Source organism: Telopea speciosissima, chromosome 5 (genome assembly GCF_018873765.1).
Source record: "Telopea speciosissima isolate NSW1024214 ecotype Mountain lineage chromosome 5, Tspe_v1, whole genome shotgun sequence".
Lineage (NCBI taxonomy): Eukaryota > Viridiplantae > Streptophyta > Magnoliopsida > Proteales > Proteaceae > Telopea > Telopea speciosissima.
Genome location: NC_057920.1, coordinates 66,659,273 through 66,675,489, shown reverse-complemented (window position 1 = coordinate 66,675,489; position 16,217 = coordinate 66,659,273). Strand labels below are relative to the sequence as shown.

The 16,217-nt window shown below is 39.2% G+C and overlaps 2 protein-coding genes and 1 long non-coding RNA gene across 3 annotated transcripts; 1 reads left to right on the top strand and 2 right to left on the bottom strand.

Moving 5' to 3' along the window:
- Positions 1 to 2,066: 2,066 nt before the first annotated feature.
- On the bottom strand, positions 2,067 to 2,539 carry LOC122663326 (probable calcium-binding protein CML41). The gene is made up of 2 exons (XM_043859006.1): positions 2,430 to 2,539; positions 2,067 to 2,385 (listed from the first exon to the last, which is right to left on the bottom strand). The coding sequence occupies exons 1-2, from the start codon at positions 2,537 to 2,539 to the stop codon at positions 2,067 to 2,069; spliced, it is 429 nt and encodes a 142-aa protein (XP_043714941.1).
- A 3,038-nt stretch (positions 2,540 to 5,577) lies between these two features.
- Positions 5,578 to 6,178, bottom strand: LOC122661142. The gene is made up of 3 exons (XR_006332833.1): positions 6,089 to 6,178; positions 5,849 to 6,007; positions 5,578 to 5,775 (listed from the first exon to the last, which is right to left on the bottom strand). It is a non-coding gene; the product is annotated as an uncharacterized LOC122661142 (long non-coding RNA).
- Positions 6,179 to 14,029: 7,851 nt separating this feature from the next.
- On the top strand, positions 14,030 to 16,003 carry LOC122663325 (putative disease resistance protein At3g14460). Its single transcript, XM_043859005.1, has one exon. The coding sequence runs from the start codon at positions 14,030 to 14,032 to the stop codon at positions 16,001 to 16,003; it is 1,974 nt and encodes a 657-aa protein (XP_043714940.1).
- The last annotated feature ends 214 nt before the right edge of the window (positions 16,004 to 16,217 follow it).

Here is a 16,217-nt window from a genome sequence, read left to right as displayed (position 1 = left end):
TGGATCCAAACCGGTTTCAAGCTCAACTTTTTTTCTTGATCAATAGAATCAAATTTATTACAAAGAAAAGAGAAAACAATATACAAAAGCAAGGGGAATCTCTACTCAAAGGATAGGCCCTAGAGATCAAAGAGCTTCCCTCAAAGCCAGTAAAATAGGACCCAAAACTAACACAAGATACAACACCTCCACTAGGCCACCAACAAGGCATCAAGAGCCCTCTCAACATAAAAAACAAAGAAAAGACGTTGGCTGTTACACACCCAAAGCTAATTCCCCATGGGCCGAGGGATGCACCCCCAAGATCGGGACAAGAATAAGCTTCTAGTGGACAGAGGGCCCTTTGGGGGAGAACCCTGACATAAAAGAACACAATAATGTAACGTGGTTCGGTTTAAGGTAAACCTACATCCATGGCAATATATAGCAATTCTCTTTGTTATCTCTTCCATAGCATGAAATCCTTATTTATGGACGAGTGACAGACAGTTCCTCCATTAAAATAAGTAGGAGGTGTCATGAGAACATTTAAGGAAGTAGGAGGTGTCATGAGTCATCCAATATTCTTATCACTTGTCCTCCCGCCATGGGTAACCTTTTCTAGTGAAGGTAAGTCTTGCTAGTCCTTTGTGGATGGAATCCTTTGGGATAAATCATCTCCTTTGATTAGGAGATTGTCTTATTGATTCTTTGAAGATTGAATTCCTTGAGATAAATCATCTCTGTTGATGGAGGGATTGGTTCTAATAAGGGTTTGGTTCGAACTTTATTCCGGAATAAGTGGATATTCTACTCCATACAATTATGAGAAATGATATAGCAGAATGCAAGCTTTGTGATGCTACCATTGGAGTCTCCTGTAAATGTCTTGGCAATCTAGACTATCGAACGTCATTGGATTTGAACGAAATTTCAAACGAGAAAAATACCAAGAGCAAAAACGATCATATCCCAATTTCAAAAAATACCAAATGTCATTGGATTTGAACGAAATTTCAAACGCATTCTCTAAATAGCCATATAAGACTAAAACAAAAAGGTTTTGGATAAAATCAATGTGGTTCAGATACTAAGAAAATACCAGAGACACAATGGTCATTTTTGCAAAATGTATCTGATTTGGGTGAAATTTCATGAAAGGGCCTAAAATGGTTAAATAAAGCTATCCTATGGGTCTTGGCTCTATTTGGAACCGTCTGGGTACAAAAAAATAGTAGAGAGTGATATTGTAATTTTTGCCATTCGACGTACACAGGATTCAGCTGGGCCTAGATCATATTACTGAACGATCTCCCAAGGTGTCAAAATGCAATTTCTCCAATTAAGAAACATTATTTATACATTATACTTTCTATCTTCCAAAGTAAATATATATTGATATAAATTTTCTAGAAAAGCTTGTCCACCATAGAATCTATGCATCACACACCTCTTTGTGTCATGTGAAATAGTGATGTTACAATTCCATCCATTGGATTTCTTGAGAATAATCTAGACTTGTAAAATTTTAGGCTGAAATTCAATCAATTCAATACCATAAATCTATGTAAGTTGCTCTTCTCTATGATAGTCTTGATGCTAATTGTGCAAGACTCAACTCTTTCAATTTTTTTTTCATAGAGTAGGTATATGTATCACTATTGTTCCATGATTCATTTTACTCTCTCTCTCTCTCTCTCTCTCTCTCTCTCTTTTGCTAGCTCCATGCATGAGATGCATATGGGTGGTTAGTTTGGTCATTCTCTCAATGTTGCAAAAGCAAATTGTCACCCCCCTTTAGGTTAACAAGACATTACCAGGCTTGACCTTCATACTCAATACGTACATAGCAAACTTGTTCATAATAAATTATTATTACATGACACTCACCTGTCTTACAGACTTTTACAGTCCTAATGCCTAACCCCACCCCACTTGTATTCCAGCTTCTTAACCAAACAAGGGAAAGGCCATGTCTGTAAACTTATTTGTATGTGCTAACACACAAACACACACACACACACAAACCCACACAGCATATATATTAACTCTAACCACATAGAACAAGTGCAAACATTGTAATGCGATTAAGCCATCATCTGCTGGAACTCAGGGAAACCAAGCATACCATCCCCATCGCAGTCGAATGCTTGAATGATGGTCTTGCACTCTTCATTTGATATTTTGTATCCAAGGCTATTGAACATCCTCTGCAACCCTTCTGATGTAATGTTCCCAGAACCTTTCTCCACCACAAACATCTCAAACGCTCTTTTCAGATCATCCTCCCCACCTTCGCGTTCCATCAACTTCACAAATTCGTCAAAATCCAGCATCAAATTGCTTACCGCCTGCTGCTTGAGATCATTGATCACACCTTGGGCCTCTTCAGGGACATGAACTCCCCTATGGAAGCAAGGTAGGATCTGAGTTCAGATCCTGAGATATACCCATTACCATCAGCATCAAAGTGACGAAATATTTCTTGGAGTTCATCCTTTCCTGATTGTTCTTTGGGTGGGATAGGAACAGTACTACTCACAGGGGGGACATGAGTCATCCTTGGGAGGAGGAGGAGGAGGAGAAGGAAGAGTAATTTCAGTCCGAGACACAGAAGGCTCAGGTCAGGTTTGGAATGGTGAAAGTGATGGAAAGCGATGATGATGAAAGCGATGGACGCTTAGCATGAAGCTCTTGTTGGAGAACCATTTAGATAATGTTGGCTTGGAAACAATAGCAGTTGCCATTAGAGAGAACAGGAAGATGCCGGCCGGGTATTAAGAGTTTGTTGCTTAAGTTGCTTCAAGCTCGTTGCTGTGATGGAAACGAAACAACATCCAAACAGACTTATATAGACTTTGCATTGTTGGCATATTAGCCAAACGGACGTACATGGGAATGTCACCAAAAACCAAACCACCCTAAAGGCGCAAGAGGAAGGCTTCATAGCAGCTTCGCTTGGGTCCAGAATTGAAGTAAAAGACGGACATTCTCGCGTCACACTACACACTTATAGAAACCCCCATTCCTCAAATCCCTCTAATAGGACAGTGGACCTCACCCGGACAGTGTGTTCGGACAGGGGTAGGGTGGTCATTTTTGCCACCTATTAGAGGGGGGGGCATGTGCACCATCACCAACACCCATCATCTTAAACAGTGTCGTACAAATTCAAAAAATATACATGTCTAAGATATTTGAAGCAATAATCCTATTATTTTAGAAGCACAAAGATTAAACTAACACGCCATTCAACTTGAACAAAGTGATCCCACATCGGATGTGTGAGTATGGTGTATGTTGTGTATTTATTCCACGGTCCTGAAAGTCAATTAACCTTTCGACTTTTGAGATTGGGTGTGTGGATTGTGTGATTACACATTCATCCAAAAAAAACTTGAACAAGAACACATCAAAAGATATATTGCTATCAATGGAAGCCAGGCAATAAGTCAACTATGTTATCCCATTTAGTTGGTGTGCCCAACAAACTAGACATCAGAATATTGCACCCAGGATTTGCAGCACAGCAATCAGAGAGAGAAAGTACCTCTAGGCTGTGGTTTTAAGTGGAGAGGCGCCATGGTCAGCAGTGGAGAAGAAGAGAAAGAAAGATCCAACCGTGAAGAAGACCCTGTACAAAGGAGTGGGAGAAATGAAGAAATGAATGATTGACAGTCGATACTTATGTTCCTCTTGCTCCCTTGTTTATTTTGAAAAGATCTTTAGGCCAAGGTTTTAAAAAAAATATATTAAAATATTTTGAAAGTGATTTACCATTGTGTCATTTTCGAACAAACATTTTTGATATGTTTTTCAACTACAGATGTGAAATGACATGGTCTTACATGGGAAAAAGAACTCTGGGAGGAGTATACTAGCTGTGCCCAAACATAGGGGGTAAAATAACTGCCCCCTCTCCTCTCCCCCCTCAAATTGTTATATCCCTATTGATGCTTCCACGCATGTTCCTATTGGTCCTGCGCACATCAGGCCAGGCTCCCATAAGACAAAAGAAGCTACGAAAGGGTAAAAAAAAAATAGGGTTGTGACAAGACTTTCCCTTGTATTTCATATCCATTATATAGCTATTTTTTGTTAGACAGAATAGTCAGCTTGGCCCACTGGGCCCGATTTCAGGTCTTTAAAAATCAACCAGCCCAGCCTACGCTTTGAAAAGCCTGACCTGGGTCCTATTTTTCCAGACGGAATTTAGCAGGCTGGGCCTTGGCGGGTCAAACATGCACCTCATCCCCATGTGTTTTCTCCTTTCTCCATCACTTTCCACATTAGAAAGAAATATAGACACTGGCCGCAGCACGGGCAGCGGCAGCAGATGATCCAGATCCATTCCCTTTATTGGGAGAAAAGAAAGACAGACATGGGCTGTGTTCCGGGACAGAGAACACATTCCTTGTATTTATATTATGGAATTTTGGACTGAGGTTAGGTGAGGGTTAACCCAACCTAAGCCAAACCGACTAGTTTGTTGACAGCCCAAGTGTATATCAGCCCCACAAATGGTTTCCATGATTTCTATCATCATCGTAGCGGCCGAGGTAGGTAGCATGCCACGGAATTTTTATCCGTTGCTGTACGCATCGTGCAGCACAGCAAAGACCATGTGTGCCATGTGAGGCTCATGATTGGCCACATTGTCTATGAACATCTTACCAAACCACCAACAACTGCTTAGCTCAGTTGGTGAGGCATGGTGCGCTTCATGTAAGGGTGTCAATTGGGACGATTCCCGGTACTTGGGACGGGACGGTACCAGAACCGGTACCAAAAGTGCCAATCCCAGTATCGTCCCATTTAGTTAACGGGACCAAATCTAGATCCCAGTCCCGATTACTAGCGGGACAGGACGATACCGATTCCTAAACGGTTCTAGGCATTGTAGAAAAAGGGAGAAGAAGTTTAATTGTTCCTAACGAGGCGGGTTTATTATTGTTGTGGAATTTTTTCACTATCATGAAATCTAAGTTGTCTACTGCTTTTTATAAAGCAACTTAAATTATGAAATCATAGTTTTACTTCTTCAAACTCCCTAAGATCACATGTAATAAGCTTCTCAAGGTTATAATTAAGAGTTAATGATAATCAAATAAACAAACCCAAATATAGTTTTAATGTCATCACCAAACAAGTTTACAAAAACAGAACTAAAAATCAATCACTTGAAACCTCCATAAGAGAAAAGACTCCTAAAAAAAAAGATCTTATATATTCTTTCTTTTTAAACGGTACTAGTAGGTCCGGTACCATCAGGTACCTAATTGGTATTTCGGTACTAGTACCGTTGGGAATCCCATCCCAGAACCGTCCCATCCCATTTATCATTCGGTACCAAAATCAGCTATCAGTACCGTCCCATTTACTAATGGGACGGTCCGGTACCGGGTTTTAGCGGGACGGAATTGGGACGGTTCCCGGTTCCCGGTTCCGATCCCAAATTGACACCCTTAGCTTCATGCCCATGCTCACCAGGAGGTCTCGAGTTCGAATCTCTTGGTTGGGACCTTATCCCCTCCCCAGTTCGATCCCCCCCTCTATACAAAATATATATATAAAGCTCCCAATTCCCAAAAAAACATCTTACCAAACCAACCTTTCATGCTTCCTCCTTTCTCTTTCATCTGAGGAACCATTACTCCCATTTCGTCTTCCATGTACTGTTCATCATTTTCTTCCCTAAGAAATACCAATTTCCCTCCGCAGATTATATACAGTTCACAGAAACTGGGTTTGTGTCTGTGTATGTAGAACGATCCACTGATGGCCCCTTTGATTTTCCTATAGAATGAAGAATGAAAACAGAGTCTCTCTAGATGAGTTTCAGAAGATACTAAGACGTATAATCACTTACGACTTCAACAAGTCACGGTATTGTTCATTACCACGAGGACGGTTTTAGGATTGTGATCCCCATAACCAATTTGGTCAACTGATGGCTTGAGATCAATCCAACAATAGCTTTGTGAATTGGTTCTTCTGATTTCTCCAGTTATAGAACTTCCGTTTTCACCTAATTAGCAAGCAAAATCATAAAACCCTAAACTAAAATATATCAAATTAACATCCAAAAACGAAAGGACATGAAACAAACCTTGCCGCAGAAAGCCCTGTATTTGGACAATAGTTTGTCTGTCTTCTCCTGCTCACACATCCTAAACACCTCCAACTTCTCATCGTTTAAAAAACTTGCAGGAAGTTTTCCAACTGGTTTATGAAGTAAAACAACAAGCCCATTTCAGTTCCTCCCCCAAACCTTGACAAAATGGTGAAAATTAAACTAATTCCTCTTACCAGGTGATGAGATTTGAGAGGAACATATGACTTACATGGGGTGTTAACCAGATCCTTGGGATTATTATTAATATGAACAATGATGAAGCAGATTGTTTGGCAGCCACACCATTTTCTAAGTGCCCAATCCAAAGTTCCCAACCATTCGTGCAAATCGTTACCCACAACGACATAGACCTTTTCCAGTTGAGTATCCACGGTTTGCTCCGGTGACGAGAAAGTACTAGGCCTGTCGGTTGACTGCGGGGAAACAGCTTGATTCTAGCCGGAGAACTACCATGCGGTTCGTTCTAAGATTTTTGCACGGGCCCACTGCCGACTGCCTTACACTTGAGAATCCAATTGGTACTGCAGTGCACGACACTTGAGAGGATTTGAAAATCCGTCTTTGTTTTCAAAATAAATAAAAGGTAAAACTGTAACCATCACAACATATTATTACGACCTCTCTTTTTTAACCTTTGTCTCACTCTTTGGAGTGATTTAATATTGGGACAATATATGTAATTTCACCCAAGTAAGTTATGCAGCTCCCCTTAGAAAAATGGGTTCAATTGAGCCAAACTACTAAAAATAAAGGGCTTAACTTGAATAAAAAATTCTACCAAAAAAAAAGGATTTTTAACAAATGCCCCCTGAAAATGCCCATTTGTTCAAATGTCCTCTTGCAAATTTTCTGGTTGTAAAATCCTCTTTACTTTCAAAACATTGTAACAATGTGGTCCCTACCATTAATTTGGGATAGTTGTTAATTTTAAGGAATCTAATAACCAAAATTGACCTTTTGATAATAACTCACCAAAATAAAAAAGGGTAAAGTACACGTGCCCCCTATAATGCATCCAATATTCTTCGTACCCCCCTAAGCGGCTCATTATTTCATGTACCACCCCTGTTTTACACTAAGGGTGTCAATTTGGGACTGGAATCGGGAACCGTCCCAATACCGTCCCACTAAAACCCGGTACCAGATCGTCCCATTAGTAAATGGGACGGTACTAGTATCTGATTTTGGTATCGAATGATAAATGAGACGGGACGGTTTTGGGATAGGATTCCCAGCGATACCAGTACCAAAATACCAATTAGGTACCGGACGGTATCGAAACTACGAGTACCGTTTAAAAAGAAAGAGTATATAAGATCTTTTAAAAAAAAAAAGAGTATAAAAATTACGACTCATTAGAGTTTCACTAATTGCCTTTTGAATACGAAGAGGAATAACAGGTCAACAACCGTAGCTTGAAATCTCTCCTCACAGAACCTGCTACAGTGCTACTCCCTCATCCCTCCTCCATCGACTAACTACATCTACTAGGTTCTTCCTTTTTGCACTTCGTACCATACTACCATGTGACATGTATGATAAATAGAATTTTGTGTGGGAAAATCAAAGAGGAAACACAACATGATTCTTCCATTTTGTAGGACTTCTCTAGATTTAAAAAAATGAGAAGCTTATTACATGTGATCTTAAGGAGTTTGAAGAAGTAAAATTATGATTTCATAATTTAAGTTGCTTTATAAAAAACAATAGCAACTTAGATTTCGTGATAGTGAAAAAATTCCACAACACTAATAAATCCGTCTTGTTAGAAATAATTAAACTTCTTCACCCTTTTTCTACGGTGCTTAGAACCGTTTAAGAACCGGTACCGTCCCGTCCCGCTAGTAATCGGGACTGGGATCTAGGTTTGGTCCCGTGAACTAAATGGGACGGTACTGGGATTGGCGCTTTTGGTAACGATATCGGTACCGTTCTGTCCCAAATATCGAGAACCGTCCCAATTGACACCCTTATTTTACACCCCAAATGCCAGATAGGTCCAATCCATTAAATACCACCGTTAGATGCCAAAATTTTGACCATTTTACCCTTTGCTCCATTTTCTAAAATCTAAAAAGACTTAATTACCCTCACTTATTTGTTGTCCTAAACTAATTGAAAATGACCATTTTACCCTTTGTTTTATTTTTATAAATGAAAAGACCTACTTGCCCTCATTTATGTATTATGAGTCATTTTAGGGTGACAAGAGTCCTTCTTGAGAGAGATACCGATGTCTGTCCGTGTCCTGTTGTTATCATTGTCGAGGGGTGACAAAAATCAGTGTCTTCATACATGAACCAACCTGAATGGTTTGTCATAGAAGGTTCTAAAAAGAGAGTTTGTAAATTAAACAAATCTTTCTATGGTCTTAAATAAACACCTAAATTATGGCATGAGAAGTTTGAAAAGACAGTAAAGAACTTTGGTTTTCGGACCAGCAACTCAAATAAGTGCCTTTATTTTTTGTCTGAGTTAAACAAGGTCGCGATTATTTGCTTGTATATAGACGACATGTTGATTTTAGGTTCTGATCTCTTTGTAGTGAGTGACATTAAAGAAACCTTGTCCAAAGAATTTGACATGAAAGATTTTGGTGTGGTAGACACCATTATTGGGATGAGAGTAAACTTAAGTGAGGAAGGGATTACCCTTTGTCAGTCTCATTACATTGAGAAACTACTCTCTAGTTGGGGATATAGTGATTGTAAACTAATTGAGACACCCTATGACTAAAACAAACAGTTGAAACCTAACACAGATGACACCATGAATCAGTTAGAATATTCTAAACTAACTGGTAGTCTCATGTATGCAATGAGTTGCACTAGGCCAGACATAGCCTTTACGGTAGGCATCCTGAGTCGTTTCACCAGTAATCCTGGAAAAGAGCATTGGGATGCCCTGATGAGGCTGATGAGATATCTTAAGGGTACTGTAGGTTATACTCTGTGTTATACTGGACATCCTCCTACTTTGAAAGAATATTCTGATGCATCTTGGTGCTCAGATTTGGGAGACAGCAGATCTACTATTGGTTATGTATTTACCCTAGGAGGAGCAGTTGTAGCATGGAAGTCCAAGAGACAGACTGGTATTGCTCTGTCATCTCTGGAGTCAGAACTTTATCCTCTAGCTTCTACGGGGGATGAAGCAGAGTGGATAAAGGATCTGATCATATATATTCCATTGAGGAGTTTAAAGTTAAACTCTAGATCTATATTCTGTGATAATCAAACAACAAAGATAATAGTGAATAACTCACTCTTTAATGGTAAGAGGAGACACATTAAGGCTGAAGCAGGTCATTCTGAATTATCGAACAGAATAAGAGATTATCACTTTGATAGATGTGAGATCAAAAGATAATATGGCAGATCCCCTTACAAATGAATTGAACAAAGATCAAACATTCAAAACTACGGGGGAGATGGGGTCTAACCCAGTATCATTTGAATTATTCAAATCTCATCTACCCTTGGAAAGCATTTGGGACAATTTACATGTTTCAGATAACTTAGTTAGGTTACTAAGCATGGGGATTTGTGAAACGATTTCAAATTTGATGGTATAGCAAATTTTTTATGTGAAGTTTTCTTGCTTCGTTATTCCACAAAAGAATATGAAAAATATCTGATATGTTTCAATGATATTGTACTACTCTTTATGTAATTCCAAATTTGATGACGTGTCTTTTATAGTATGATGTTCCATTCTAGATTTAATGATACAACATAAATCTATAACTGAAATGATGAACATAGTATTCCAAATGGAAGCATGGTATGGTCTTTGTGATAGAGACTATGTAGGATCAAGTTCTTGTAAAGAAATTTGATGATGATGTTTATTGTTTTTTTATTTACCTTCAGCCATATATGGAATTTACTAAATTCTTATTGTTGAACTAGATACTATTGTGCAAATGATTGAATTCATATTATCTTATGAAATTCATATTTGACAAATTACAAAGAATGACAAAGATGGAGGAGAACGGTTGAACCTGGATCTCAATGAGGATGAATTACTTGATAAGTAAAGTCACTTGGATTGCAAGGACTTTTTCTTTTGTCTATTTCTTTTGGTTTAGCCACTTGCATGTAGAACTTTAGATTTGTTGTTAGGTTTAGTTTTGTCCTAAAGCCCTAGTCTTATTTCTTGAAGTGTACTTACTTGATTTATTGGATTATTGATATTCAATTTATATTGCTTCAATTACTGATTGAACAATAGTTTCTATACATGTGTGGTAGATATATGTAGAACATAGGAGTAGATTGTAATAGTATTATGGTAATAACCCTTTATATGTTCTAATATAATCCTACTAGTATTATGGCTCAGGCTGTAAGGGGCAATCTAGTAACTAGCCCATCTAACCTAAACCCTAGTTATACCTATAAATGCTAGCTGGAGGCAGTAGCCTGGGTATTTTCAAATTTGATACATAAGGTGTAATGCTTTAAGCAACCTAGTGCTTAAACCCTAAACCCTAACAGCACGTATAGGATGGTTGAAGAAGATAATATGCATGAAAAAAATGATGGTGAACCTATTATGTTTTAAGATTGTTGGCTCGTTCGTCGCCTCTGTCTTTCTTGGCGAAGATATACTGATCCTACAAAGTATCTTTTGCGTTTCTTTTCTGGTTTTTCTTTGGTCAATAGAGATCATTTGATTTCCCTGTTTATTCCATAAATCTTGTTCGTTGGGTTCTGTTTTTGTTGTGATTTGGGAGCTTTTAGTGTTTAGGGTTTTTTTCCCCCCACTTCTGCAGCCATGCCTTCGAAACCATTTTCTTTTGCTTTGAACTTTATATCTCTGCAAATATGGTGTGCTACCTTCTCCATCCGTTTGTGGCGTGCACCTTCTCCGCCCGTTGTAGCATGTAACCTCTACCTTATCGACATGGATGCTGATGTCGACGCCATCGACAATGCCGCTGATGACCACGAAATAGCACCGCCCCTCCTGGGCTATCCCTCACCTTCAAAAGGCCATTGCTCACCCTCTTCGCCTTCACCATCTCCCCTCGGCTCACCCACACTCACTGTATACCCTTGTGCACTCTCTGCCCCCGGCTCAACCCCCTACTCACGCTCAACGTAATCCCCTGTTCGCCCTCTCCGTTGTGCTCACTCTCTCCAGCGGGAGTTGCAATGTTTATTTTGAGCTTACCCCAACAACACCCCCTGCTCATCCTCACCGCCTCCATCGCACCCCCTGTTCATCCTCACCGTCCTCAACGTACCGCCTTGCCCACCTCTATCCATCCCTATGCATCCACCTGGCTCTGTTTTTCCTTTTCTTTTTTTGTTTGTGGCTATACAGTTTTTGAAGGTTTCGGCATTTGTGACACCTTGAATTTGGTTGGAATCGAAGCCCTTCCCCTTTCCCCCTTCCGATTGGGCGGTCAACGTCACCGGCGAAGGTGAAGCTTCTCGGAATGTGCGCCTTGGAATCGATGCAATGACCATCAAGAACTTCATTGGGCCGCATGCATACTGTGACTTTCCCTGTCTCCTATGGTCGTGTTTGGTATGCGGCATAAAACAATGATCTCTTCTTTTTGTTTATTGCTGATGTATTCCTTTTTTATGGCACGTTCGTGCATGTGCTTCATTATGTAAGCTGTGTCTATAGCAAATTTCCTTGGGATGTGGTTGTTACCCATTCCCTCACCCTACCGGTCCCGCCCATGACATGTATGTCAGGACCATATTTCTCTCTTTGAACCTTGTCAGTTTTGAAACCTTGTGTATCACATGTCAACTATCTACGTTATGTTTTTTTTGTTTTCTTTATTTTGGGTTGGGCGCACATGAATGAATAGCCCTGCTTTCTACTCAAAAAAAAAAAAAAAAAAAAAATACAAAACGGATGAAGGCATAAATTGAACATTAAAGCAAAAGGTTTCTTTCATGTACCTCCCTTAAGGCATCACGTAATTACAAAACATCTCTCAGTTTTGGAAAATTCTGTGTGTCCCCCTAAGGTTCTTAAAAGTTAACACATGCCCTCATTCCGTTAGTGTAGGACTAACAACGTCAAAAACGAGGGGTGAACTGACGAAAATGCCCTCATCGTCCCCAAAACTTGCAACTCATCTTCCCCAAACCTGCACTTCACTTCCCTTTCTCCTTCCATTTTCTGGAACCTAATCTAATTAAAACTCTCAACCCATTTTCTCCATCTAATCCCAAAACCAAATCCATCTTCCATTTCTGAAATATGGACCCTCTCTCAAAACCCATATATGAGCCTACAGTGGTCTATGGACCTTATCCTTCTAAAGCTCCATTAATGACGCTATTATTATGGTAGCTGAGCTTAAAAGGATTCAACGAGGGCAGCTTTAGTGTTGAGAGAGATGAATTGGACCATTTGGATTCACAAAAAAGATGGTTCAGAATGGCTTTCTGATGTAAAAAAGGTTAGTAGTCTCCATCCATTGATGAGAGATATCTTCTTATATAGATTGTTTCTTAACACTACCTTCTTTCTTTTTCAATTTTCCCTATGTGCTTTCTGCACTCTCTGCAGATCCAATGCTTAATACTATGGGACTTTAAAATGGAATTTTTTCATTCAAAATTGGTGCTTAATCTAACAACCTTCTTTGAATCTTCTGAAATGCTTAGAAGTTAGAATAGATTATATTTGCGTTAAGACTAGTTAAGTTGTCAGAGAAAATCACAAAGAAATTCTGTGAAAGCATTTTGGTGCAGGAATATGATGGGTTTTGAGAAAGGGTCCATGCTTCGTAACTGGAAGATGGATTTAGTTTTTGGATGACATGGAGAAAATGGGTTGAGAGTTTAAATTAGATTAAGTTTTAAAAACGGAGCGAGAAAGGAAAGTGATGTGCGATTTGGAGAAAATGAATTGCAAGTTTTGAGGGAATAATTTGACGAAGATGTGGGTATTTTTGTCAGTTTTTCTATTATTTTAAACATTGTTAGTTCTATACTAACGGAATTGAGGCATACGATAATTTTTAATAACCTTAAGAAGTACATAGAATTTTTCAAAATTAAGAGAAATTTTTGTAATTACGTGATACCACTACGTTAAAAACACCCTTAAGCAAAAAGAAGACAAACAAACAAGACGACAAACAAAAACGCGTGGAAAAAAGAGAAGAGTGGGGGCATGCGAACCCAGAGAAAAAAGAAAGTGATGAGTCGTTGGAAGAAATAATTAAAATGATACAAAAAGCCGTGCAGGCCATGTGAGGTGGACAAGTCAACAAATTCGTGAACGTTTTGATGACGGAAAAAGGAGCGTGAGTCCGTGTAATCCGGCACCAATCCGCGTGCAAGCCATGTGACGTGGACAAGTCAACAAATTTGAACGTTCTGATGACGAAAAAAGGCGCGTGAGTCCGGGGAATCCGGCACCAATCCGCGTGCAGGCCATGTGAGGTGGACAAATCAACAAATTCATGAACGTTCTGATGACGAAAAAATGAACGTGAGTCCGGGGAATCCGGCACCAATCCGCATCGCTACAGACATCTCGGTGCACAGACATATAGATCAAGGTTTTTTCAGCCGTACGATATGCCTTGTACACCGTGCTGCAAGGTAGAGGAGTTCAATCCAATTCCGGGGAAGTAAGTTGAAATTTTGCTAGTATTCAAGTTGTAAGATTTTTTCTTTTGAAGGGGGGGCTGTTTCCAAAATCCACACCTAAACAAACAAATTAAATAGGATCTGTCCATTTGTATGTGCTAGAGAATCTAACATTCTCATCTACATACTGAGGTCACGTTGACTCTTGAACATTCTTTATGATCTTTTTTTTTTATTTGTTAGTAAGACTCCTATGATCACTGTAATGCTCTTAATCACCATCTCCTCTTTGCTTAGGTTGTGTATTCTCCAATAGCTCTAAGAAATTACAGAAGCCATGGCACTGCAGTTTGATCTTGTAGCCGCCGCTGCGGCTCTAAGTGCTTCTCCTTACCTTCCTCAAATTTTTGATTACATCAAATCTAAACTTGGTTTGTCAAGCATTGATGAGACTAAATTGCATGTGTTATCGTTGAGAGTAGCTCAAATTGAGCAAGTACTTGATTTCGTGAAATATGAACAATTACGGAATAGCTCTGAGTTGGTGTTGATCAGACATCTTAGATGTGCGAGGAATCAAGCAGAGGATGAACTGGACGAAATTTTAATTCGTCGCTCAGAGAAATTGGGTCAACCAACTCAAAGTGCTTACAATCAGGTATGCAGTTCTTTCTCCTCATTTGAAAGCATTACTCTAGAGAGCTTAGGTATCAGGTGCAACAGCTCCATTTCCCATGCCTTTAATATAGAAAATTGTCCAGTTTCCTGGCTAAAATATAGACAACTCTCTGCACCTCTAAAAAAATGTTTTGAGTTGTTCTCAATATTTCCGAGGAATTATAAATTTGAGAAAGAAAACTTAATCCAACTATGGATGGCCGAAGATTTCATTCGGGATGATGGAAGAAAAAGAAAATTAGAAGATATAGGGAGTTGTTATTTTGATAGGCTGGTAGAAGAATCCTTCTTTTTAAATCTTCCAGATGTTTTTTATCAAATAGATGGTGAGGTCCATGAGTTTGCAGAATGTGTTTCTTGTGGAGAATGTCTGATAATAAATGAAGGTGAGGCCATAGCAGATTTCTTGTATCGGTTAACGGATTCTCTCCGCCATTTTTCATTACATTGTGAAAATTATTTACCAGAGACGGCTAATCTTCTTGCTGGATGTAAAGGATTGCGAACATTCCTTCTGCACCTTAGAGATAAAGGAAATAATCCTAATGTTAAACTTCCTGATAATCAACTTACTAGTTTCGAATGCTTACGTGTATTGGATATAAGCTGTCCTTCTATCATTGAAGTTCCAGCTTCTATTGGTGGTTTGAAGCACCTCCGGTACCTTAACCTGTCCAAGTCCAGAATTGAAAAGTTGCCCAAGACAATCTGTGATCTTCACAGTTTACATATATTGATGCTTCATGGTTGTAAAAACCTCAAGAACTTACCTTGTTTGGGGGATCTTCGTAGTTTGAAAAAGCTTTTGTTAGACAAAAATCACCCTTTAGATTCCTTGCCACCAGGAATTGGGCGATTAACCATGCTTGAGACATTTTCTTGCCCATTTGTTGTAGGAAAAGAAGAGGGAGAAAATATTGGAGTGTTGAAGAATTTGAATAACCTTCGAGGATCACTCTGCATCTCTAACCTCGAAAACATCTTGAATTCGGAAGAGGCTAAAGAAGCTGCCCTCAATAATAAACAGTTTCTTCAGCAATTGAAGTTGAAGTGGAGTGAGGAACCCACGGGACAGTATAGGTTTGAACATGAACAGGTTCTTCAAGCCCTCCAACCACATAACAATCTGGAAACCTTGAAAATATTAGGTTATGGCGGTGTTAGCTTCCCACATGAGATGGCCAAAGACTGTTTTGGAAAACTTAAGAAAGTTTCCTTGAGAAATTGCAAAAGTTGCTCATATCTTCCTGCCCTTTGGCATCTCCCAATGCTTGAGACCCTTTGTATAAGGGGAATGGATCAAATGGTGAAGTTAGACAATGACTCTTTTCTTGGAAGTGGAAGTAAAAGTGGGCTTGTATCACTTGAGATACTTAAAGTTGAAGAAATGCCTAATTTGAAAAGTTGTGACTTGCGCCCTTTTCCCAAGCTTAATCAACTTACATTCAAGGACTGTGCCATGCTAGAGGAAATAATAGAGCTTCCAATGCTCATGAACTGCTCTCTAAATATTAAGGACTGTCCATTACTAATTGGATGGATGGATCAACAGCAAGGTTGGCAGAAAGAAGTGCAAGATGATGGAAGCTTGATCTACCAGAAGGAAGAGCAAGAAGATGAATACTTGATCTAGACACGCAATTGAGCTGGTATGGAATCTTAATATCTTTTATTTTTCTATTTGAAAATTTTACTATATTCACTTGTAGAGTAGTGTAATCTTGTGAGCTCATCAGATATATATATACACTAGCCTTTAGTCTCATTATATCAATACAGGTTATAGTTGCAAATGTATCAAGTGAAAGCTAGTGATCAGAGTCATATAAGCCAAACTTCAGGTTTTG

Excerpts from the sequence above, each read along its gene's own strand:
- LOC122663326 (XM_043859006.1), bottom strand. The coding sequence starts at position 2,539 with ATGACTCATGTCCCCCCTGTGAGTAGTACTGTTCCTATCCCACCCAAA. Across the intron at positions 2,386-2,429 it reads TTTGATGCTGATGGTAATGG|GGGAGTTCATGTCCCTGAAG; the intron begins GTATATCTCAGG and ends TTGCTTCCATAG.
- LOC122663325 (XM_043859005.1), top strand. The coding sequence starts at position 14,030 with ATGGCACTGCAGTTTGATCTTGTAGCCGCCGCTGCGGCTCTAAGTGCT.